This window comes from Phyllopteryx taeniolatus, chromosome 8 (assembly GCF_024500385.1).
Source record: "Phyllopteryx taeniolatus isolate TA_2022b chromosome 8, UOR_Ptae_1.2, whole genome shotgun sequence".
NCBI lineage: Eukaryota > Metazoa > Chordata > Actinopteri > Syngnathiformes > Syngnathidae > Phyllopteryx > Phyllopteryx taeniolatus.
In genome coordinates, this window is record NC_084509.1 from 26,404,800 (window position 1) to 26,429,581 (window position 24,782).

Here is a 24,782-nt window from a genome sequence, read left to right on the forward strand (position 1 = left end):
CTTTCTAGAAAGGGTAACAAAATAGATTCATTCCTGGAAAAGTTTTATTTTCCAAATGTAATGATCGTAATTGAGAGTGTAACATGTAAAGGAGTTGGAGGACCACAGGCCAAAACATTCAACACAGAAATTCTCGTCTACATACGTGTCAGCGTGTAGACACGCTGAAGGTCACCTTGACTCGCATTCTGGAGCTTCCGGAGACTCTTGGCAGGAAGGAAGGAAGGAAGGAAGTGAGTGAGAGGGTGGCGGCGGAGGAGGCGTTTAGCAGCGGGCGTCGCTAACAGGCGCTAATCCATTCGATGCCATCAAAGGTAGCCGACTAACGGCAGCTAATCCGCCACCTTGAGGAGATCTCCTTAATGAGCTTAAAGTCACCAACGCCTGCCTCTCTTTAGCGCCATCGTCTGTTCCTCCCGGGTACAGCGGGTGCGACTTGAGATTTTGATTGATTTTGATGAAGCCGCTGTTGATTCTAATGGCTCCATTTCTGTTTCTCTGCGAGCCTGTTTATGATGTTTGTGCGTGGAAACGATGCAAATGAATAATACATGCTCGATAATAGAGAAAAGCGAACGCTGCCAAAAACATTTCATTCGTTGATGAATCTTCTCGTGGGAATGGCTGCTAGCGGCTAGCCTCGGCGTTAGCACCACTGTCTAGCCTCCAGTTGCTTAGGATTTATTGCCTAATCTGTAAATTCTGTCGCCCCTTAGGCTGGAATTCAGCATTACAACAACAGAAACCGTCGCTTTAACGTAAAATTGGTGGCACCTTGTGTATGATGATTCTCCAACATTTTTATTCTGTTTTGAAGGACCGTCAGTTGTGGAAAAAAAATTTGATTCTTCGGAAGAGGCAATTGTTGTAAATTCGCTATTATTGCTGCGTTTTGGGCCTGCATTGCTCTGATGTTGCTGAACTTTATTCTACGTCAGGCACCTTGTTGGGCAGCTAAGGGGGGTATGCGTGGGAAATGAATCGGGCATTCACTAAATATATATATATATATTTTTTAAATCTATTACTGAAATGACAGCAAGATGTTAGAGGAGCTGATAGGCTTAATCAGGATTGTGTCATCTCTAATAGTAGCTTGCATGAAAATGATTTTTATTTTTTTTTTAATACAAACATTTTTTCCATACTGCTGGTTTAACAAGTTTTTTATGATGCGTCACAGTTGGATCCTAAAACAGATTAATGGACACTACATTCTTTTCAATGTTTAAATGTTTTAGTTTTGAAATGAGAACGACTCAGAAGTCGAGCGGCCAAACGGATCATTATTATTAGCGTGCTAGCATATTAGCGCTCCGTAGTTCTCAGGTCATCGGAGAGGCAACGAGGAGGAGGAGGAGGAAGGAGTGAGTCATCCGAGCAGGCGTTTAATAAAAAGCAGCCTGCATGATGATGATGATGATGATGATGAGTGTTCCGCATGGCCGCCGCGCACAGGAAGTGACGCCCTGGATTATGCTAACAGAGCTACACCGAAACCTTGATTTACCAGCGCGCCAATTTACCGGCTTTTCCAGTTACGAGCCGTCGCTTGGTGAAACAGTTTTTTTACTTTGCCAAAATTTTTGTTTGGAGCGAGCTTCAGATAGGCCAAGTGACCAGAAAAAAATAAATGAAGCAATTAAAGTACTGTGAGGCCCTGGCATGTGGGCAAGGAGAGCCACCGTCACCCTTTCAGACAATCATTTAACTGGACGAAGAGTCAAAGACACAAATATAAAATGAATACACTTGCAGTGAGCATGGTAAATGGCTCACCGGAGCTGGAGTCAGAGCTGCTGATGTCACTCACTTTGCCACGCCTCTTAAAGGCACACATCAACAAATAAATACTACTGTGTGTTTGTGTGACTTTCCGCTTAATTCGTCTTTATAAAACCAATTTACTGTTTTTTTGTTTTTTTTAAATTCTCTTCAATTATGTTTTTAATATTTGTATACAATACGGTGATATTGTCTTTATTAAAATCATTTTGTGGTGTTTTCGCAGGTCCGGAACGGATTAATGTAATTTTCATTCACTTCGTTGGCAGCCACTCCGTAGTTAGCGCCCTCTGGTGGCCAATAGCGTCACTTAACATGATTTAATCCTGTTCATCATCCATTATTGATTCATTTCGAGAATTGAATGACTTTATTTGATTAGTGGCCGCTCCCTGAGGGGGGAATGTTTGGAATGAAGATGCGGCGGCACAGCTGTGCTGAAGCTTGGCGTGGGGCGACCCCGACAGTGTCCTGTTCGCACACACACACACACACATGCAGTCATGCCAAGACAATGGCCTGCTAATCCTTGCTTCTGATTGGACGAGGGCAGATTACCCAGAGGGCACCAGCTGTCGGGGAGAGGCGAGGCCCAGTTTCCTCCACACACACACACACCCACACACACACACGTACGCGCACGCACACACTGGCAGCCAAGTCACTGCTCAAATGCTAACGCTAACGGTGACGCACGTTTGTTGACGTCCTGTAAAAGGACAAAGCAGGCAGGTAAACAAAAACGCAGCCCCATTCAGACCAACGTGGCGGCTCTAGCGTTTATTTTTAGCCTGGCCTTTTTCTTTCCATCCGTCCACGCATCCTCATCCCGGAGCAACGGCATCACTTTTTCATCATGCTTACAAATCGTCCGTTCAAAGCAGACGTGGGTAGAGTGGCCAAATATTGTACTCAAGTAAAAGAACTGTTACTTTAGAATAATATGACTCAAGTAAAAAGTAGGCCTCCAAGTAATCACTTGAGTAAGAGCAAGAAAGTACACAGTGAAAAAAACTACTCAAGTACTGAGTAACTAGTGAGTAACTTAGCGCACGGTGTTTTCTTAAGTCACAAGTCGGCTGAAATGTCCAAGTTGGGGCAGCGACAAAACTACGCTGCGTGTTAAAGTTGTTGTTTTTCGTAGTCTGTAACGTATACGGCTGTCACGACTCACTTTGATCGGCCCGCGCAGCCCAATAGATAACTTTTGCGTGCGGACATGTGACTTTGTTGTGCCGTTTGATTGGTGACCTTGAGTCAAACGTCCCTGTGGTAATCACGACGGATTACAGCAACGGTGCCCGATACGGAAGTCGAAAGCAAGTCTAAAAATCGATTGCGCACGCAATTATTGAGAAATGAAAGTAGCTAGTGGCATGTAGATTATTGTAACACAGTAATGGTACCGTTTCTTCTTAACATAAATACTCGAGTAAAAGTAAAAAGTATGCTTCATTACAACTACTCTAACAAGTCCAATTTATCCAGAACGAGTAGCTGTAGCGTGTTCCTAGCCACCTCTGCTTCAAAGTGATGACGCTTGAGTTTGTCTTTGAAGGGTCCCTGGAAAATGGTGCTAAAATAACTGCTTTAATCCAAAGGTGCAGACTTCCTGTGTCTTCTTGCTCAGGATGGCATCTTGAGATCTCCTCAAATTTCATGTTGCTGTGGGAAACCGATTCCAGGGGGATGAATTTCCAAATAATTCTTGTGCATGTGATGTTATTGGAGTTTGCGTTTTCTGCCAAGTCATCAAATTTCACCAACATGCTCCACCAAAACTTAACAATGTATCAAAATTTAGTGTTGTCCATCGGTCCAGTGTGGGGGCTTCAGCATTCGTAGCAATAGGACAAAGTCTCAAGAACAAGTTTGTCTTTTAAAGACGTATGGAAATGTCCAAATTGACCCTAAACTGGCCGCTTCAAACCAAAATGGCCGACTTCCTGTGTATTTTTGGGCATGGCTTCTTGAGACTTTTTTTTGTGGGTCTAATCGTGGTAGACTTGTCTATCAAATTTCATGTTGCTAAGTCAAACTGACTTCGGGGGCTGAATTTGCAAGACGGTTCGTGTTTTATGGTCAAATTAACCCTAAAAGGGGTGTTGGGAACCAAAATGGCCAACTTCCTTTTGTGGGTCTACTCATCATGGACATGTCTAACAATTTTCATGTTGCCAAGTTAAACTGGCTTCGGGGGCTGAATTTTCCCAAAAAATGCCTGTCGCCACTACTGATTTTAAACTTTTGAATTTGGATGGTTCTGTGAGTAACTTGTTAAAGAGTCTAAAACCAATTTGTCGTGAGAACGGAAAAGTTGAGGTTGTCGTTTTTGTGTGTGCAGGCACGACCGAGCGGGTGTGTCTGGTTCAGGGCACGGTGGAGGCGCTCAACGGCGTCCACGACTTCATCGCAGAGAAAGTACGAGAGATGCCGCAAAGCAGCCAGAAGTCCGAACCCGTCAGCATCCTGCAGCCGCAGACCACCGTCAACCCTGACCGCATCAAACAGGTCAGTGCTAGACTATTTTACTAAGATCCTGGACTATTCTCCGTGTGTAAGGTTTGTATTTATGAAGTCAGACCACCATCAACCCTGACAAAATAAAACAGGTCTGTTCTAGACTATTCTAGTCTAGTCTAGATTTGTCTATTGTGGTCTAGTCTACTCTAGCCTAGGCTGTTGCATTTCAGTGTAGACTAGTAAATTCTTGACTAGTCTTTTGTGTTCCAGTCTATTCTAGACAAATCAATTCTAGTCTATCCTGGCCGAGTCTATTGTAGTCTACTGTATTGTTTTGTTCATCTATTCTATTGTAGTCTATTCAAATCCAGTCTATTGTGTTGTAGTCTATTCTAGTGGACTGTGTTCAGGTGTATTCTAGTCTAGTCCATTGCACTCTACTCTCATCATAGTCTTATCACGCTAGCCTTGTTCTAGCCTTGTTGTAGCCGATCCTTGTTTATTCTATTCAAGTCAATTGTGTTCCAGTCTCTTATAGTCTATTATATTGTATTCTTTTATCGTCGATTGTGTTCTGCTCTATTCTCTCCAGTCTTTTGTAGTTATGTCTATTTAATTCTAGTATGTTCAAGTATAGTCTGTTGTGTTGTAGTCTATTCTAGACTAGTCTATTGTGTTCTAGTCTATTCTTTTCCAGTTTAGTCAATTGTGTTGTAGTTTATTCTAGACTGGTCTATTGTGTTCTTGTGTATTCTTTTCGAGTCTAGTCAACTGTGTTGTAGTCGATTCCATACTATTATGTTCGAATCTGGCCTAATCTAGTCAACTGTGTTCTAGTCTATTCTCCTGTCTGGTAGTCCAGTCTATTATGTGTATGAGACGAGTCTAGTGTACTCTGTTCTCTTCTGCGTCTGTGAGCCTTTTTTCCCCCCACAAAAGCCCAAGTGTGGAGGGCGTTATCAAGGCGTCAAGACTAAGGTCTGGCGGGAAAGCAGGGACAGGAAACAGGAAACAGGAAGTGATGGCAAAGGGAGGAGACTTGAGTGCGGAAGATTTGGTGCAAGGCGGGAAAATGACACACACACACACACACGCACGCACACGCAAAGATAGCCCCTGCTCAAGTTAACAACAATTAGTCTCATTGATCACGAATTTGGCTATTAGCTTTCTCTCTATTAATGAACAATGCTTATCGACTAGTTGGGTCTGGCAGTTTTAGCATCTATTGACAGATCAGGTCTGCCGAAGGGCGTTTTAGACACACACACACACACAGCATCTGTATAGTAATTAAAATGGCGGTTTAGAAATTTGCGGCTAATGATCCTAACGTCAACCCTCAACTAATGAGAAAGAAACTAAAAATAGGCTGATTGAGGAAAAAAGCGACTTGCAACAAATCAAGCCACTTTTTGTGGTATTATTGGAGACTTGCGGATACGCTGAGACTCCCTCCAGAGATTGTCACCTGACGCCATGGTTTGCTAACTTAACCGGCTCCCCCCATTAAGCCAGCCGCCGTAGAGATTGGATTGTACTTCATTGACAAGCCGACCAGTTACACTTAGTCAATTAGTGTAGTGGATCCGTGTGGACACATTGCAAAAAATAAAAACAACACTACATACTAAAAGCTCATGAGTTTGTTGATGGTTTGAATGTAAAAAAAAAAAAAAATCTAACTTGCTACATGCTAGCAGCTATTGAGTTTGTCCATGGTTTGAACATTGATTGGCTGATTTGTATTTGTCTCCAACAAGCACAAGCATAAACATAAAAATGTACTAATAAAAACTAGATACAAAAATAAACATGACAAATCAAAGAAACAACATGCTACATGCTAATTTCTAATGTGTTTGTCAACGGTTTTAACATGTAACGAATAAAACATGCTAGCTGCAAACAGCTATTGAGTTTGTCGATGGTTTGAACTCAAGTACTCCAAGAAACAACAAGCTTGATGCTAAAGGCTAATGAGTCTGTTGACAGTTTAAACATGTAACGAATCAAACATCCTAACAGCTATTGAGTTTTTCGATGGCTTGAATTCAAGTAATCCAAGAAAAGAAACGCTACACGCTAAAGGCAAATGAGTTCGTCGACATTTTGAACATATAATGAATCAAACATGCTAAATGCTAACAGCTTATGAGTTTGTCGATGGTTTGATCATGTAATGAATCTAACATGCTACATGCTAACAGCTAATGTGTTTGTTGAGTGATTCAACATGATTAAGCCAAGACACAACATCCAAACTAATGAATTTGGCGATAGCTTGAACACTTATTGAATCAAACACGCTATGTAGGACATTTTCTACTTTAGCCAAGTAGAAAATTAAGCCAAGAAACAACATGCTAAATGCTAACAGCTAACCAAAAAAAAAAAAAAAGTATCAAACATCCCAAGTATAAAACATTACATGATACGTGTGAGTGTCTCAAAAATTTGTGCCCTTGCGGTCGAGGTTAAGTCAAAGAATTTGTGCGCCTCGTAAATCATCTCAGTTAGCAGCAGCTGCCGGTCACGGTGGCGGCTGTCGGTTAACGAGAGCAGTCGGAGCCCATCAATCACCACGAAACAACACGTACCCCTTTATCACTTTTGTCTCGCCGTCAGCGACATCGATGAGAAGAAACTTAAGCCACCACTTGAAATAGACTCAACACTCTATTATTCGCGTGTGAGTGTGTGTGTGAGTGTGTGTGTGTGTGTGTTCATATAAATAGAGTGACAGGAGGCTTGTCCCTCCATTACAAGCTAAAGATAGCTAACTAGCATTGCTCACCATCTTAGCTTTTAGCTTGCTAATGTGCAAAATAGTACAGAGTGACAAGGGGCTTCTCCCTCCATGACAAGGTAATAACAATTGCTAACTAGCATAGATATTAGCTCACTAAAGTAGAAAATGTCCTACAACAACATTAAAAAGGTCTAATTTATTATCCATGTTTTAGCTAAATAATACTAAGAGTGACAAGAGATAGCTAACTAGGCTAGTTATTAGTGTGCAAAAGTAAAAAATGTCTTGCGACTTTAAAATTGTCTAGCTCATTTTGCACATTTTGGCTAAAGACCACCTCCCTCCATTGCAAGCTAAGGCTAACTAGCACGCCTAACTAGCCTAGCTATTAGCTTCCTAAAGTGTCTTACAACATTAAAAATGGTCTAGTTTAGTTCAGTGGTTGTCAAACGTTTTAGGCCAAGTACCACCTAATAAAATACTTAATTCTCCAAGTGCCACCACTACGGAAGTGTATTGCATTCACTTGGATTTTAAAAAAAAATAATAAGTTTTTCTAAGTAATTTTTTTGAGGGCTTTGTTTTTTTGAATATTTTTTAATGTTTTTCTGAGTATTTTTTTCTGTTTATCTGACTAATTATTTTTCTCAGTTTTTCTGTCTGATTCCCCCCCCCCCCCCCGTTTTATGACTATTTTCCCCCTGTTTTTCCGAGCCTTTTTTTTCCTGTTTTTGTGAGTAATTCCCCCCCCCCCTCCTGTTTTTCAGACAATTTTTTTCTGTTTTTCTGACAATTTTTTTTCCTAATGACTAATAACAATACCATCTGTGTGACTCAAAGACAGGCGTATCTCCCAGCGTCTTAAACCCATAACAAAATAAAACTTGATCAAACCAAATAAGCCGATCATGTTGCTTACTACGGAGTCCGCAAAGAGTCACTTGCAGTTCCGCAGGTTCTCGCGTGTTCGATGTGTCCCGATAACTCAGAAAATGTTTTTCAGAAAAACAGGTGGGAAAAAAATGTGTCAGAAAAACAGGAATCTTTTTTTTTTTTTTAAATCCAAGTGAATGCAGTACGCCATGACCAACATCAAAATACATAGTGGAGTATCCATCAAAAATGAGACTTTAATTAATTAATTAATTGCTAAAAAGTATGTTTAATATTATTGTTAGCGACTAAAACATTATGCACGGTTTGAACATTAAGACTGCGCTTAAACATAAGAAAAGACATTTACCTAAATGATTATATTCAAGAGTATTGCACATAAAAGTTAAATAAAAAATTGTACCTAAATGAAAGTTTTAAAGCAAACAGTTCTTTAAGATTAAATGCAAATGTACTAAAAAGTTAAATACTGTACAACTGAACTGTACTTGTGATTCTTTGACGTATCACTAGAAGGAGCCCATGTACCACTAGTGGTACTACTACCACACTTTTACAAGCACCGGTCTCTTTTTATTTGACATGTTTTGGCGAAATAGTTCCAATTGACAGAAGGGTTCCATCCCTCCATGACAAACTCGAGATAGCGACCAAGTCATTGGCTGACGAACACCACGTGGGGGGCAGGATTATGTAAACACAACAAAAGATTGACTTGGTTGTTTCGTTTCACAATTGACGGGTGGGCATGCTCTTACCAACTATTTGGATACTAACGTTGAAAAGTAAATTTTCCATAGACTTGTAGACTAAAACATGTTGAGTGTTTAGCGGCGAGCTACTAGCGTCTGCGCTTCTGTTGTGATTTTCACAGCGACTGTTTTTGGCCGTGAAGTCTTACACGCGCGCACGCACGCACACGGATTTATACTGTTGACCGCAGTCTGGCCACTTCCTGTGTCTATTTCCTGTCACCTTTGACCTCAGCCTTGGACACCTGTTTCCTACTTCCTGTTATTGCCTCTGCTGGCACAAGGTCCCCAAAATGTCTGCCTCACGTTAAACATGCAGACGTGGGCTTTTGCTGGAGACCAATATACAAATATTGGATCATTTGTATTTGCAAATTAGACTTATGATTAGTGTGAGCGTTTACATCATTGCAAGTCATGTCATATTTGTTGCATTAATTTAGGTTTTTTTTTCCCTATAATTGGTTTATTAAAATGTATTTATTAATTTTTTAACTTCCTTTAGGGGATAAAATAATTTGTAATTTATTTATTTAAAATAGGAAATAAAAAATATTAGTAGAAACAAATATATGTTACATAACATTTTAAAATACTTTGTTTATTTTATAAAATAATTGGTTCATTAAAATTTATTTATGTGTTATTCCTTTACTTGATGAACTATTTGGTAAATTTTTATATTTAAAATCAGAGTATAAAATATTATTAATAAATATAAAATATTACTCTTTTTTTCATACACGTAAATTACATGTACAATTACAATTACAATATTTTGTTTTATTTATTAATTTGGAGATAAAGATTTTTAACCCTGTAAACTACTGTGAGTTGCAATTCTGTATGAAAAGCATCTTATGAATCAAGTTTGACTGATTGAAATAATTGGTTAATTAATTACAATGAAATTATTTATAAATAATACAATGTTAAAATGAGAATTAATTATTTTTATTATTAAAAAAAACTATTTTAAATAGATGTTTAGCAATGTTTTATTTTTAGACAATAATTGGTTAATTATGTATAATGAAATTAATTATAGTCCAATTAAAAACAAGAATTATTTTCTCTATTGAAAATAATGTATTTTACATATCCTACATACACTTTTGATATCCCCTGATGCCGCACTGCCAATACATACAAAGTGTGTGTGCTTAAAAAATGGTTTTGCGTTTCCAGTTCACACGAGCGCGCACATGCACCAAAGTTGTGGCGACAGGAAAAGAACAACAAAACAACAACACGATGTCTACTAGTAATCACGCACACACATACACACACACTCAGGAAGTGTCGGGCCGCAGCTAAGGAAGAAGTCATTTCACTTGTTGTCCTGTTTCCAGGAGATGCAGAGGTTACATTTTTTGTTTTGTTTTTGGTCCAATCGGTTTCCAACCTGTATGTGTTGCCATTAGTGCTCGGATTCGCACCCTAAAATCTCGTTCGCTATTCATATTGACAGTAATGAAAGACTAGCGAATCGCAATCGAATTGTTACTCCTTGTACTATTCGAAATAATAGTCGAACAAATGTGATTATCGGTTCTATTGAACCGGTAAGGGAGTACGCTGACACGTTTTGACTGACACATTTTAGCTGCCACGTCTCCGCACAGAAATGTCTTTTTATTTTTGTTCGTTTAGAATGGCTTACTTCAACTAGGATCCCTCGCCGTACCTTGGCCACAGGTAGAATCCCGGCTCTGTTTTGCCCTCGTCGTCGGTGCCATAAATCCTGGCGGACAGGACCGAGCCTACTTAGCCTGGCGGCTACCTAGCCGTTCTAGCGTTCATCTAGCGTTGAATAAACGTTCTCTTATTCAGTCTGCCGCGGTCGCCCGAAAGCAATGTGGAATTTTCAGCTTCTGTTGCGGTGCTTCTGTTTATCCGTGCAGCTCATTGGAGTTTCCTTTAGCGGAGAGCTTTATGGGGATCTCAGTGAAGTTGCAATGTGTACAAGCACAGAGGCGATGCGCACTAAGTCAAAATGGCGGCACCCGTGGGCAGCATTGCAGCGCTTGTAAGTAAGGAGTATTTTGTTCTTTAACTCGTTTTGATTCAAATGCAAAAATGGTGATTTGGGATTCGTTTTTTCCATTGAGATTCACAAGTGAATCAGAATCCCCACTGATTCGTTCGTGGCCGTTCGTTGCAGTGCGAGTGTGCTCTGCCCAGGGTCTTCGCAATCCTTCAGTTCCGCAGGGCCGTGTAACGTAAACGATTAGCAATGGGGCTACATTTCAAATTCAACTTTGATGAGGTCAGCATTTTTTCCGTCGTTAGAGCAAAACCTGTTCCAGCCACTAGTAGAATCGGAGTTCTTGGAGATAAACGGGAATGTTGCAAAAGTGCGAGGAGGAGGAGGAAGAGGAGGACGAAGAGGAGGAAGTTCATTAGTGCAGAGAACCACGCGAATAAAAGATGGAGGATGTGATTGTTAGAGAAGAATCAGACGTGGCTTCTGTTTATACGCCCACTTCTTCTTCGGCGTACGTGTGTGTGCGCGCGTGTGCGTGGCTAATGTGTCAAATCTTTTTCAACTACCTCCCTCAGTGCTTGTTACCTTTATTTTGTTTTCTGTTTTAATCACTCGCCTTTTGGTACCCCACCTCACAAAAAAGTTGAAGAACTTGATTGCTTTCCATTTGATTTATTTTAACAAAATATATTTCCACAAATTTCTCTTTAAATAAAAAAATATAAATATTTCTTAATTAAAATAAAAAAATCAAATGTAATGGAATGGAATGCAGGATATGGAAAATTGAATATCTAAATGTTTGCTTTTTTTTGGGGGGGGGGGGAAGTGTGTTGTTCTGTTTAATTCTTTTTTTTTTAAATTCAGATTTATTAAATCAAGGGGAAAATTGTGTATTTAAAAAAATAAGAAATGACAGTAGAGGAATATGAGTTCCTATCTGTTTTTTAAAGAATACATTCTAAAATAAAATTAATAATTGAATAGTAATAATAATAATAGTCATCATGACTTACATTTTTTTAAAGGAAAAACTAAAAGTGATATGTTCCAATTTAAAAAATAAAACGTGTGCATACATTTTTTAAAGGAAAAAAAAATCCTTCAGAAAATAAAAAAAATGTTTTGAACAAATCTTGCAAAGAAAAAAATATGAATCATGAAATGATATAAAAGATATTCACAAAACGTTTACTTAACCTCTACTAAAAGCATTCTGCCTTGCGTGTGCGTGCAAGTGTATGCGCGCGTGCGCGCGTGTACCGGCTGCCTCTCGTCTCAATACGTACTGGAGCTGTTTCCATGGCAACAGTGACCCCCTGAGTCTTTTTTTTTTTTTTTTTTTTTAACCAACTCCCCCCCTCAACTCAACAGTGTCCTCTACTCTCTCTCGTCAATGTTTTGTTTTTCACCTTGTTGCCATGGCGACACTGCACCGTCCTCCACATCTCCTGCATCCTCTCTCACTGGCGTCACGCTCGCTTTCTCGTTCTCGCCACTTCGCGTCTGGCAGGTGGTACGCGTCCTGTTCAAGGCCGCCAGACGCGCCATCAATATGAAAAACAACAAAAAACAGTCACATGTACTCGCATTTTATGAAGTGTGTTCAAATTCAAGAAAAAAAAAATGTGTATTTAAATTCATTTTTAAAAAATGCACTCAAATCTGTTTTTAAAAAATGTAACAAAAAATATTGTAATCTATTTTCTTTTAAATTAAAATTCCTTTATTTTTAAATGTGCTGAAATATATAAAGAAACATTTTCACATTTTAACAATGTTGCAAAAAAATTTTCAAAGATTTTTAAAAAGTAAAAATTTGTTTTGAAGTTGAGTTTGTTAATATTTATTAAAACAACAACGCACTCAATTTTGTCAAATAAAATAAAAAAATATTAATATATATTATCAATGTGTTCAAATATATTTTAAAAATTATGTGTTCAAATGTATTATTTAAAATGTGTTCAAATACAAAAAACACCCCAAATTTTCAAATGTATTTTTAAATATTATAGTCAAATTAAAAACAAAATTAACTAAAATTCTTTTTTTTTTAAATGTGCTCAAATTTATTTAAAAAAGAAAATGTATTTCTGAAAAGTTCAAATTTAAAGTTGTGTTCAAGTTGTGTCAATTCAAATAAAAAATGAATAATATTAATAGCTCTTATTACAGTAAGACGTTCTCACGTTTACTTGAAAAAGTAGGAATAATGTTGACTATGCTTCCAACGAGCAGGTGTGAAATTGCATGTCACCGCCATATTTAGAATTTGCGCTTTAGGTCGCGCTGAGCGCTTTCACCAAAATCGCATCGCTGAACAGACGAGACGTCGCAATAATTTTGGTTTCTGGCATTTCAAAAATCTTTACACGAGTAGAGAAGTTCACATTTGCCTGCGCTACGCTAGCACAGCTTTGCGCGCTCATTTGCACCCGCCTTTCAAACGCGCAATTTAAAGACGCCAAATCGGGTTCGATAAAACACATCGCGCGTGCTAAATCGACTATTCGCATACACTCCTGCTGTAACGCGCAAAATGAACGGCAGACGCAATCCGGTTGGACGATCAGCTTCCGCATCCGTCTGCGCGAGCGATCCAGTTTGTGTGCGGTTTAGCAAATCCGACCCTACGCCTCTGATACGAAGGATTCGTAACGTTTGTTTGTCGTCTTTCGTCAGGCCAAGCTGATCGTGCCCAACAGCACGGCGGGCCTGATCATCGGCAAGGGCGGCGCCACCGTCAAGGCGGTGATGGAGCAGTCGGGCGCCTGGGTGCAGCTGTCGCAGAAGCCCGAAGGCATCAACCTGCAGGAGCGCGTGGTCACCATCAGCGGCGAGCCCGAGCAGAACCGCAAGGCGGTCGAGATCATCGTGCAGAAGATCCAAGAGGACCCGCAGAGCTCGTCCTGCCTCAACATCTCCTACTCCAACATCACCGGGCCCGTGGCCAACTCCAACCCCACCGGCTCGCCGTACGCCAACTCGGCCGAGGTCATGCCGGCGGCGGCGGCGGCGGCGGCGACCGCCTCTTCGCTCCTAGGCCAGGCGGGGCTGGCGGGGGTGGGCGCCTTCCCCACCACCGTGTCCAGCCTGTCGGGCAACGACCTGCTTACCATCACGTCCGCCCTCAACACGCTGGCCAGCTACGGCTACAACACCAACTCTCTGGGGCTCGGGCTCAACCCGGCCGCCGCCTCGGGGGTCCTCGCCGCCGTGGCCGCCAACGCCAACCCGGCCGCCGCCGCCGCCGCCAACTTGCTGGCATCCTACGCCAGCGACGCGTCCACCAGCGCCGCCCACCAGGCGGCGGGGCTGGGCGGCTTCTCCTTGGGCTCGCTGGCCGCCGCCACCGGGGCCACCAACGGCTACCTGAGCGCCGCTTCGCCCCTGGTGGCGTCCTCGCTCCTGGCCACCGAGAAGCTAGCGGAGAGCGCCAAGGAGGTGGTGGAGATCGCTGTGCCCGAGAACCTGGTGGGCGCCATCCTGGGCAAGGGCGGCAAGACGCTAGTGGAGTATCAGGAGCTGACGGGCGCCCGTATCCAGATCTCCAAGAAGGGCGAGTTCATCCCGGGAACCCGGAACAGGAAGGTGACCATCACCGGATCGCAGGCGGCCACCCAAGCGGCGCAGTACCTGATCAGCCAGAGGATCACCTACGAGCAGGGGGTGCGTGCCACCAACCCCCAAAAGGTGGGCTAACCCACCGTGCCCACGAGGAATCACGAGAGGGAAGAGGAGAGGAGAGCGTCCCCACCATATACCCCGCCCCCCCCCCCACCCACCTCGGCATCGTCTTCTCAGTACCCGTCCCGTCCCCCCCCCCAAAAAAAAGAAGTGCTGAGACGACAAAAACATGTAAAATGTAAATAAGTTTTATTACTTAACGTCTTTATGGACTTTTTATTCCTTTTTGTTGCGTAAATTAAGATGTTTGTTTGGTTTGTGTACTGTGGACAGGCTGAATGACAGGAAGTAGGGGAGGGGAGGGGAGGCACCCCCCCCCCCCCCCCCCCCGAGCCTCCTCCCCACCTCCTGCAGGGTTTTTCTTGGTTCAGTTTGCCCATCCCCCTTTTCAGCCCTCGTGAGGGTTCCACGACTGCAAAGGTGTGCGTGTGACGGAACAAACGCACCCCGAATCCCGGCCCGAACCCCCCCCCCCCCCCAGCCCACCCCAAATCCCACCCCAAATCTTCCGTCCCATGTTGATGACCTCATGCAGTGAGCGTGATGACATCATCGCTATTTAATCCTATCCAGAGGAGTTGAATGTAAATGTTTTAATTTAATGTTTTTGGACTGCAGATGAATGCTAACGCCACATAGTGTAATATATGTCTTATTTAAGCCGGGTGGGCACCTATGTTTGAGGTCCCCTTGTTAGCGGCCCAAATTACCCTCCCCCCCCCCCCCCCCCCACCCCCCTCACCCTATCCTGACCCGGTTTATCCTCCCTGGCGCCCGCTAACACGTAAAACGGAGTCCCTGCTGGTAAACGCACTTGGGACTAACTACTGAAAAACAGGCGGCGAGGGTGGCAGAGTTCAAAGGTTACTGGCGTGCTATTTTTGTGTTATTTTTTTTGTGCTGTTTTTTTTTTTTGTTTGTTTTTTTTGTTTTTTTTACAGTCTGAGTACACTGAATTGTTGTCTTAATGCACTGTGAAGTGAGGGGACGCAACTGGACGACTTTTTTGTATGGCAGGGAACACTAACGAATATGAAATATCAGTTATTATATATGAATATTCCGCTTTAGAAGGCATACGGAGAGCCGGTCGTCAATCGAGAAAGCGTGGGCCGTCCGGCGGGGGGCGTCGAGAGCGGGGGGGCCGACTTTGCCTTCATCAATAGGACTTCCCCCCCGCGCCGTCGCGCGTACTTCCGGGTGGCAAACGACGCAGCTGCGGGAACCGCACGAGAAAAAGGTTCGCTCCGATGAAGGTTGGCGTCTTCTTCTGCCGTTTGAACGTGCGGGCGTGTCAGCGGAAAAGTTGACGTTCCGTGAGGTCCGCGGAACGCCGGCTGTAATTTACATTTCGACAGGTACGTTGACTCAAAAACGCGCCTGATGGAAATGGAGACGGCGTTAACGTTAACCCTTTCACTGCCAGACGTTTTCACAGCAGCTTCCCACTTTGCCGGCCGTTTTCGAGCATCTTTTCAGAGCCACACAATATTTATTGGCTTCTGGGAGAAGGCGAGCACCAAACTACCAAAAGAAAGAGTTGATCATCTTTCGTTTTTTTGCTTTTTCTGGAAACTTGTTTGAAGATACAATATTTTAAGAATCTTTAAGAAGAAGTCAGTTCTTACTCGTTCCATTGGCAGATTTTGGGGGGAATTTATTTTGGGGACAAACCAAAACCACAAAAAAAAAAACATTTTGGGGAAAAGCCAACGTAAATATTTTGTATTTTTGTGAGACCTCAAATTGTAAAACAACAAAAGTAGGCAGGAAGGGCTTTTAACAGCAAAATAGTCCTTTATTGGCAGATATCCAACCAAGAAACGCACCGTGAGCGACGCTGACTCACCGCCCGGCTCGATTTGAACGTCAGAAACGACTTCCAACGTGTCGGCGTTTTTCTCCCACGTAATTGACGTGACGAGCCGAGGTTCGCCGCCTCCTCTTGATCTTCCACGTAAAAGCTGCGCTGACTCCAATCCGACGCGCCGCCGCCATCTGCGGGGGTCTGATGGTCATTACAGTGGCTTACAAACCCAAATTTCACAAAGATGCCGGGCGAGACCCTCTTCCATTTATCCCCCTGACCCAAAGGTTGCGTTGGATTCATGTCGATTTATTTTTTTGTTTTGAAATCTGGAAGCGTAACCTCAGCGGTAGTCGCTCACTTTCCTGCCACCCGGAAGTACCGTAGCGCCTGTTGTTTACAAGCATTCGAAAAAGGCTCTTCTTGAAGTGAATGTCAAATGTCAGCAGCGGGGGTGCGTTGGATTCATTCTCCCCGCCGAGCCTGCCCGAGTGGGGACTCCGCTCCTTCCTCTTTGGAAGTTTTGTCTTTCGGCGGCGGCGCCGGGCCGGCGAGGCTCCCTGGTAAGGAGGCTTCTTTACTCCATCTTTAACTTCATCCTCACGCAACCCCCCCCCCCCCCCCCCCACACACACACACACACACACACATCCCGACGCCGCCTCCCACGACTCCCTACCACATCGCTCCATGGGCGGCGGCCACGATGCATGCCTCCTCTTCCTCGTCGTCGTCGTCGTCTTCTTCTTGTGCTGCTGCTGCTGCTGAGGATCTTTGAGGAGTCGAGCAGGAGGTCCCACTCTTCTTCTCCTAGTTGTTGTCATGGCGACCACGAATGAGGAATACAGTGAACCCCCGCATAGTCGCACTGAGGTATTCGCAGGTTTTTTGTGTTTGGTGCTCAGACCAAAGCAGCAAAAGTATTACTTTGATGGCATCTCGGTGTCAAGGAACTATGTTGAAGTGAGTTGACGAGGTTCATTTAGACACAGAGTTCTGGTCCGCCATCTTGTGGCATCCTGGTGTCAAGGAACTATGTTGAAGTGAGTTGAGGAGTTTCATTTAGACAAAAGTATCTTTAGGCAGTTCTAAAGCTTTTTCGGGGGGGCGTCAATTACACGCGGATCGTCTCGGGTTCACTGTATTGACGACATATATCGGCTTGATTAGCATTTTCATTGGTCAGCGTGCAGCTTTGTGGACGTGCTGCGGGGGGCAGTGTTTTGCGTCCATGGCGGGGAGGTGACCTTCTTCTTGATTTCGTTTGACGACGATGAGTAGCGGAAGCAATACACGCGTCGTCTCGTCCCTTCCGCTTCCCTCGTCTCGACGCTTTTCCCCCCCCCCCCCCGACCGATCGTAAACTTTTTGTTTTTGTATCGGTGGAAAACGCTGCTCAGAAATGCTAACTGAAAAACAAACAAAAAAAACATATCGAGCATAAGTTTAAAGAATAAAAAGAAGTCCTCCTCACACTTGTAAGTGGTCAAAAAGCTGTGCCAAATATTATTTTTTTTTGATATCGCAGACGTACAGTACTTTTTATACCAGGGAAAATGTGAAAAAGTGCCAAATGAATGAAGCGTATTCTATATCAAAAAGCGGGGAAGCGCCTTATCAGTGTTAGCTCAGACGCTCCCACAATGCAACAGTAGGCTGAATCAATTCAACTTAGCATTAGCTTAGCATTACCATGCTGGAATAGGGAGAGGAAATATAATGTGATTCCATAGCATTCTTAAACCTTTTTCTAGTCAAGATGTGTTTTGTGGGAATAGATGTTAACCTTTTTGCACGTGTGTGTATATATATATATATATATATATATATATATATACATATATATATATTTTGCATGACGTCAAGTGTGGACAAAAAAAAAACATTAACGTGAGAAAAAAACATTTTAGACGATGTGTCGTTCATCATCAACTAAAACATCAAACAAATCCCGACAACAAACCCTGAAAGTCCCAAATCATGTTTTTTTTTAATAATGTGTGCGCTAACATTGCTAACATGGGAGCAACGTCCCTTTACTGCTCGGCCCACACGCCACAATTTTTTTTTTTTTTTTTTTTCAGTTGTGATATACTTCGTGTCAGATTCGCTGAAAAGATGTTGAGAGAACAAAATCATTTGCACTAATGAGGTGTAACGTAGCCTAACGACAAATAAAACAATACCTCAGAAGCTGAAAAATTAGCGGGTCCACTTCGAGCCCGCATTTCGTGTCGGAACCTTTGACACAGCATAGCCGGCCGGGAAAAAAAACACAACGCAAAATGTTCACGGTCATCATATTCCTTGGCAAAAATCCATATTTGAGTTCCGATAAAGCATCCCCTTGTCAATTCACCCCCAAAAAAAGATGTCTAAAAGAACAAAAAAAATAAAAATTACCTTTGCACTAACTGTCGAGTGGTAAGGGGCCGAGCGAGCTACGCCGAGTCGCTAGCATGCTAATATGCTAACTAGATGTTTGCGACATTTTCACGAAAAAAAACACCCACTTTTTCTTTCCATTACTTTCTAATCTCACCGCACTTATTATGGGACCCTTTTCTGCCCCCACTCGCCACCAATCACCTCACCCCAAAGTACCACTTTCAAACACCAGCAATTGTCGACTGCATTTGTCATATCACTGTTTTTCTTCTTCTTCTGTGGTTTATTTTGCTGGCTTGTGGCCCACTAACTGACAAGATGCCATTTGTGTTTGTGTGTGTGTGTGTGTGTGTGTGTGTGAGAGAGAGAGAGTCGCCTGTTTACCCCCACAAACACACACGAGCCCCTTTCACACAGTTTTCGCAAAAATCAGTGACAATTTCCTCGGCCTGACTTACCCGCTATCCCCTTACACACAGGCGGCATCCCGGCAAAAGTTGGGGGTTTGAAGTCGAGTCAACCACGCATTCTGTGTCGGTACCTTTCCCACAGTACTGTGAGATGGGCAAAAAACTTAAGTTTGACAGTGCGAAAGGGGGGAAATCGGTGTAACAGTGAGACTGAGTGAGCGGTCACAGATATTTCTTTGGAGGTTAAAAAAATTTGCAGATCGGGTTCAATTCCTCCATTCCTTGTCGGCACCTTTCACACACGACGGGAGCCAGGGGGGAATAGAATAAAAGAAATACATATAAAACATTTTTAAAAATCCGGCTTTAACGTGCAGCGTAAAAGGGGCTACGAAAATCGGCACATTTGCGAGTCGACTTCAACACCCCCATTCCGTGTTGTTACCGTTCCGCCGGGCAAAGTGAGAGTAAAGAAAAGTGCAAGTCTGCGTGAAAGGGGCTACATTCACGCCCTCTTCTTTGCACTTCCACTGCCCCCCCCCCCCCCCCCCCCCCCACACACACACACTTTGCTCCTCTTCCGCCTCTTCTTGTGCCAAACTTCCGGATGACGCCCCCCAACTCCCACCCCCACGCCAAAAAGGGCATCGCCGATCATTCCGAGCTTTGCGTCGCTTTAATGTCGGGACAGCCCGTGAAGCCAGCATGCTCCGACCCCCCTTCATCACATGACGACTCCCCCCTCCCCACCACCCCCCCACCACCACCACCACCACTATCACTACCACCACCCGCACCGCCCTGCACCACCTCCTCCTCCTCCTCCAGCAGGATTAACCCGCCGTCCGTTGGTCCGGGCGACCGTCCGGTCCCGGCCTCTGCCCGTCCCCGCCAGCTGCTTCCTAACTCTTGTCATGTTGTTTTTCAGCTGTGGAGCACCTCCTCATTGATCTTGTGCCATAGTGTTGGGGGGCACCTGTCACCCCTTTTCTCACCCTTTTCTCTCTGTCACCTCTCTCGCTCCATTTTGTTGTGAAGAAAAAAAAAACAAAAAAAAAGATTGAAAACGCCCCATTTTTTCTAAAGACGAACATGTTTTTTGGAGCCAATTTTCACCCCTTCCTCGTCGTCGTCGTCGTCGTCCCCCTCCACGCCACCACCCCTTGCTCGCTCGTTCATGAACTTTATTATTGATCTTCCTCCTCCTCCTCCTCTTCCTCCTGTGTTCATCTTCAATTGTCGGGACAATAACTCTCCATTCCATAAAGTCCAAAAAAACCTCTGTGAGACTGTGCAATGCTCGCTGATATGATTCTTTTTTTTTTTTGGTTTCTTTTCTTGGTTTCTTTTCTTTGTTACGGAGACCCAGACGTGACGTGGGGGGGGGGGGGGGGGGGGGGGAATGTTTAATTGAGGCTGAGATGTACAGTAGATATAACGTGTGCACAAAAAGCTCATTTGTGCCCACGAAATACTAAATTGTGGCCACAATTGACTCATTTCTGGCCAAGAATTTGTTATAATAGACGCACAACATATTCATTTGTGTCCTCAAAATTCTGAAACGTGGCCACGGATGAATCAATTGGAGCCACAAATGACTAACTCGTGTACACGAAATACCAATTTGTTAAGTCTAATTCAATTTTGTGTGGACATTATGATGACTTTGTGGTCACAATTTAGTCGTTTGTGATCACAAAATATCGTGACCGCTAAAATACTGATTGGTTCAATATTATTGATTTGTATTTTCGTGCAGACGTTGGCCACAGTTGAGTATTTTGCAGCCACAAGGGATCGTTTTGCGCCGCAATGAAAACCCTTTTTCCGCACGTCACGTCTGGGGTTCCGTACTTTTGTGGCTCATCATCGGGGACTTAAAAAAAAAAAAAAAAAAAAAATGAAAAAAGGGAATTTAAACACAAAAAAAAGTTGCTTTTTCACCTTTTTTGTTGTCATTGTAAATAATCTTCTTTGTGCAGGGCGGGGCAGCATAAAGACTTTAGCTGTGCTCTTGTTAGTCGTGTTCGTCGTAGCTGCTGTATTCCCCCCACCCCCCACCCCCGTTTAAGAAGTCCCCCGTCAGACATATCAAGTCGCTCGTTTTTATTGTTTTTATTTTGTATTATTTGTATTTTTTTTGCTGGCTTGCGGCGCTGCTAACTTTGTGCAATACAGTCGAGTTTCCAGCCAGCCATCAGCACATATCCTCCTCCTCCACGCCATCACATGATCAAAAGTATTAATAACGCCACTAGTGATGATGATGATGATTTTTCATTTCACCGCATGGCTCTCTTTGACTTCCACCCCCGTGATTTTATGCTGCCCGTCGCCCCATTTCCACAGACACACACGCACGCACACGCACACACACGCACACACTAGCTATTTATTTCCTAACTCATTAAAAATAACAAACGAGTCAAAAGGGAATGACTGGAAGAAGAGAAAATTTTGATTTTTTTGTTTTTTTAGTATCTTAGTAGGTGTTGCTTTTTAACACCGTTGATGAGCTGACTTAAAAAAAAAAAAAAAAAAGAGTATTGAATATTTAATGTAACTGTAGCATTGTGTTTGTAAAGAGACAAAAAAAAAAAAACCCTAGTGAGTTTGTGTTTGTTGACTTGTGGATTACCAGTGAAGTGAAGGCCATCTAGCGCTAATAATAATAATATTAATAATAATAATAATAATAAGGACTATTATTATTATATGATATATGAGGTCATTTTCTAAGGATTCTTATTTTGCCACAGCAACAGCAGTCATTATAAATGTTCATTTTAGCATCACCTGTCTTCTGTTGTCTTATTCTTCACCTCCCACCACACTCTGCATCATCACACTTTAACACATCAGGGGCTGATCATGTGTGTGCGTGTGTGTGTGAGTGAGAGGGGCCGGGGGGTTTGGTGTGGGGGTGGGACGGGGGGGGGGGAGGGTTGTGTCCAGTGTCCACCAACAAGCTAAAACCAGTCAGGCTTCCATATCTCCTCATGGAAGCTCCTGACGTCGTTATAGCTGCCAACCATGTGACCATCATGTGATCTGACTCAGCTGACTGTCCATAACCCCCCCCCCCCCCCCCCCCAACCACCCACCACCACCTTTTAAGTCACCTGACCAAACCAAATCAACCAATCACTGTCCTCCTCCACTGCCGCTGTACACCATGTGATGTTCTCCATTGATAACATACTACTGTTTACTAGTGGCACCGTATGCGCTCACGTGTCTGCGGGCCTGGGGAGGAACACGCCTTTGGACTTTGAAAGGACAACTTTACGGGACAATAAGCGCCTTTGTCTATGACCATTGAAGGACAACAATCAGCTCTCGTTAACAGCATCGCCCTTAAAAGACGACATTCAGCTCCATTTAGCTCTTAAAGTACAACAATCGCCTCCGTGTACGTCACCCCTACGTATTTCCCTTTGACAATAATCGGCTGTAACTACTTTAAGGACAACAATCAGCTTTGGGCGTGTCCCTGTAAGAAGAGCAATCGGCTTAGTCTAAGCATCATTTGGGGAAAACAATCGGCTCTGATCGGTGTCAGTTGTTTGAGGTGTTGACATTGACATTGGGTCGCAGGCTGCAAAGGTCCGAACGTCAATAAGATGCCGCAAGGTTTTGACAAACTTTCCACTAAGCAATAGACCCGTCCCCAAGAACCACATCTGGCAACCAAAGACCAGACTCCGATGTGCCCCCCCTGTGGTCCACGGCAGGTTGGAAAGTAACTCCTACCTCAGGTGGAGGAGTTTAAGCTTGTGTTCTCACTCATAGTTAGGTACTCTGGTCCAGAGTTCACAATTCAGCTCAAGTGAACCAAACTGGGCGGCACGGTGGGCGACTGGTCAGAGCGTCTGGCTCACAGTTCTGAGGACCCGGGTTCGATCCCCGGCCCCGCCTGGGTGGAGTTTGCATGTTCTCCCCGTGCCTGCGTGGGTTTTCTCCGGGCACTCCGGTTTCCTCTCACATCCCAAAAACATGCATGCTAGGTCAATTGAAGACTCTAGATTGCCCGTAGGTGTGAATGTGAGGCCGGATGGTTGCTTGTTTCTATGTTCCCTGCGATTGGCTGGCAAGCGGTTCATGGTGTAGCCCGCCTCCTCTCCGAAGGTGGCTGGGTTAGGCTCCAACAGCCCGCGACCCGCGTGAGGATAAGAGGCTCAGAAAGTGGATGAACCAAACTGTACTAGAGTTGAGTTGCTTTGAGTGGTCCGGTTGTTTGGTTTGTACCAGGGTACGGATCACAGCATTTAGACTTGACTAAATGAAATGTGCTGGCAGAGCAATTGCGCCAGAGTTCAATGTAACTGGACCCAACTTGAACTGTGGAAATGCAGCTTTAGTATCCTATCTCAGATAGAGGTAGACCGCAGTGATGTGGTCCCCTGTAGCGGACCAAGAACTGAGCCAAAAAGGCCAAACTCTCTTTACTGCATGTTCCAAGCCTCACTTATGGCCACCAGCTTGGAGTAGTGACTAAAAAGACGAGATCACAAGTGGTAGAAATAAGGTTCCGCCGCTAGGTCGGGATTAGGGTCTCGGTTATCTGGATCAGGCATTTATTTGGGATGCCGCTGGTCACTTCCCTGGGAAGGTATTCCGGGGCACGTTCAACCAGGAGGAGCCCAAGTACAAGCTCACAAGTGAATACAAAGGTTCCTCTGTAGGGTTAGGGTCAGGTTTAGTCATCCAGGTGGAATGAGCCAGTTGGTTTAGATCAGACATTTTGTATGCCACTTGATGAGGTGTTCTGGGATCCCTCCAATTGGGAGGAGACCTCGGGACAGACCAAAGACAAGATCGCAAGAGACTGCAAAGATGTTCCTCCAGAGTGTTAGGACCTCAGTCATGTGGATCAGACTTGATTGGAAATGCTTCCAAGTCGCCTCACTAGTGAGGCGTTCTGGGGCATACCCAGCTGGGAGGAGACCTCAAGGCAGACCTAGGACATGAGAAGGGAAATTCTGTCTCTCAGCCAGACCGGAAACACCTCAGGAGGGTGCTCAGACCGCTCCCATCACCATAACTTAAGTAGGAATATTTAAGAAGGTGATCCTGCCTACACACACACACACACACACACACGACACATCAGAACGTTCACTTCGGAACCGGAAACTAGACTGCTTGCTGGAAAGCTGTCAGGGTTTGGCGTTGTCCTCCCCCAGAGCTGCAGACCACACTTGCGTTCATATTCATGTACGTGGCGCATCCTCCTCCACGAGGTCCACCTTAACCCGTTCCCATGTCAACCGCAGCGGAGCCAGTTGCACGGCAACCAGCCGCCAGTAGAGGCCTGGAGGAAGGAAGACGAAGTCAGAGGCGTGCAGCCGATTCTCAGGGTGTCATCGTAGTCCGTTAGCAAGCGTTTTTAGCGCGTGTCCTCCCGACCTAGCCCAAAGACCATTCCGCCCTTTTTCTCCGAACCGGCCGTGAATTGATAGCATCGATTCTCCGCAGAGAGACGCTACTAACTTAATGTTTACAACCCAAAACGAGACCAACAACGCTGTGGAAAGAATGTCAAGCGACAGAGCGAGCGGACGCTTCTTTGTCGACCGACCGTGAACTTTTGCGCTTACTTTGTCTGTGACGTGAGCTCGTGTACTTCTTGTGTTCAAATCGTTGCATGTGACTGTGAGGGTGTGCAATGGAACTGGGGGGGGCTGGACGACGATGATGATGATGATGATGATGATGATGAAGGTACCCTTTCTTTGTGACGTCCGTCCGGCGACCGTTCGCGGACCAATGAATGCTAATGTGTGACCATGCAAAGCTGTCAAGTTTTGTTGATTTGTACATGGTCCAATAAACCGTTGAAGCAAAGTCG

At 44.0% G+C, this 24,782-nt stretch overlaps 1 protein-coding gene across 5 annotated transcripts in view; it reads left to right on the top strand.

The window, feature by feature from the left end:
- The window catches only part of LOC133482777 (RNA-binding protein Nova-1-like), a 69,068-nt gene extending 44,286 nt beyond the window's left edge, over positions 1-24,782 (top strand). For all 5 annotated transcript variants that reach the window (XM_061783297.1, XM_061783299.1, XM_061783298.1 and 2 more), the window contains 2 exons: positions 4,130-4,296; positions 13,319-24,782. In XM_061783297.1, coding sequence (XP_061639281.1) covers positions 4,130-4,296; positions 13,319-14,338 — 1,187 coding nt within the window. In that variant the 3' untranslated portion in view covers positions 14,339-24,782. The remainder of the gene's footprint in view (positions 1-4,129; positions 4,297-13,318) is intronic.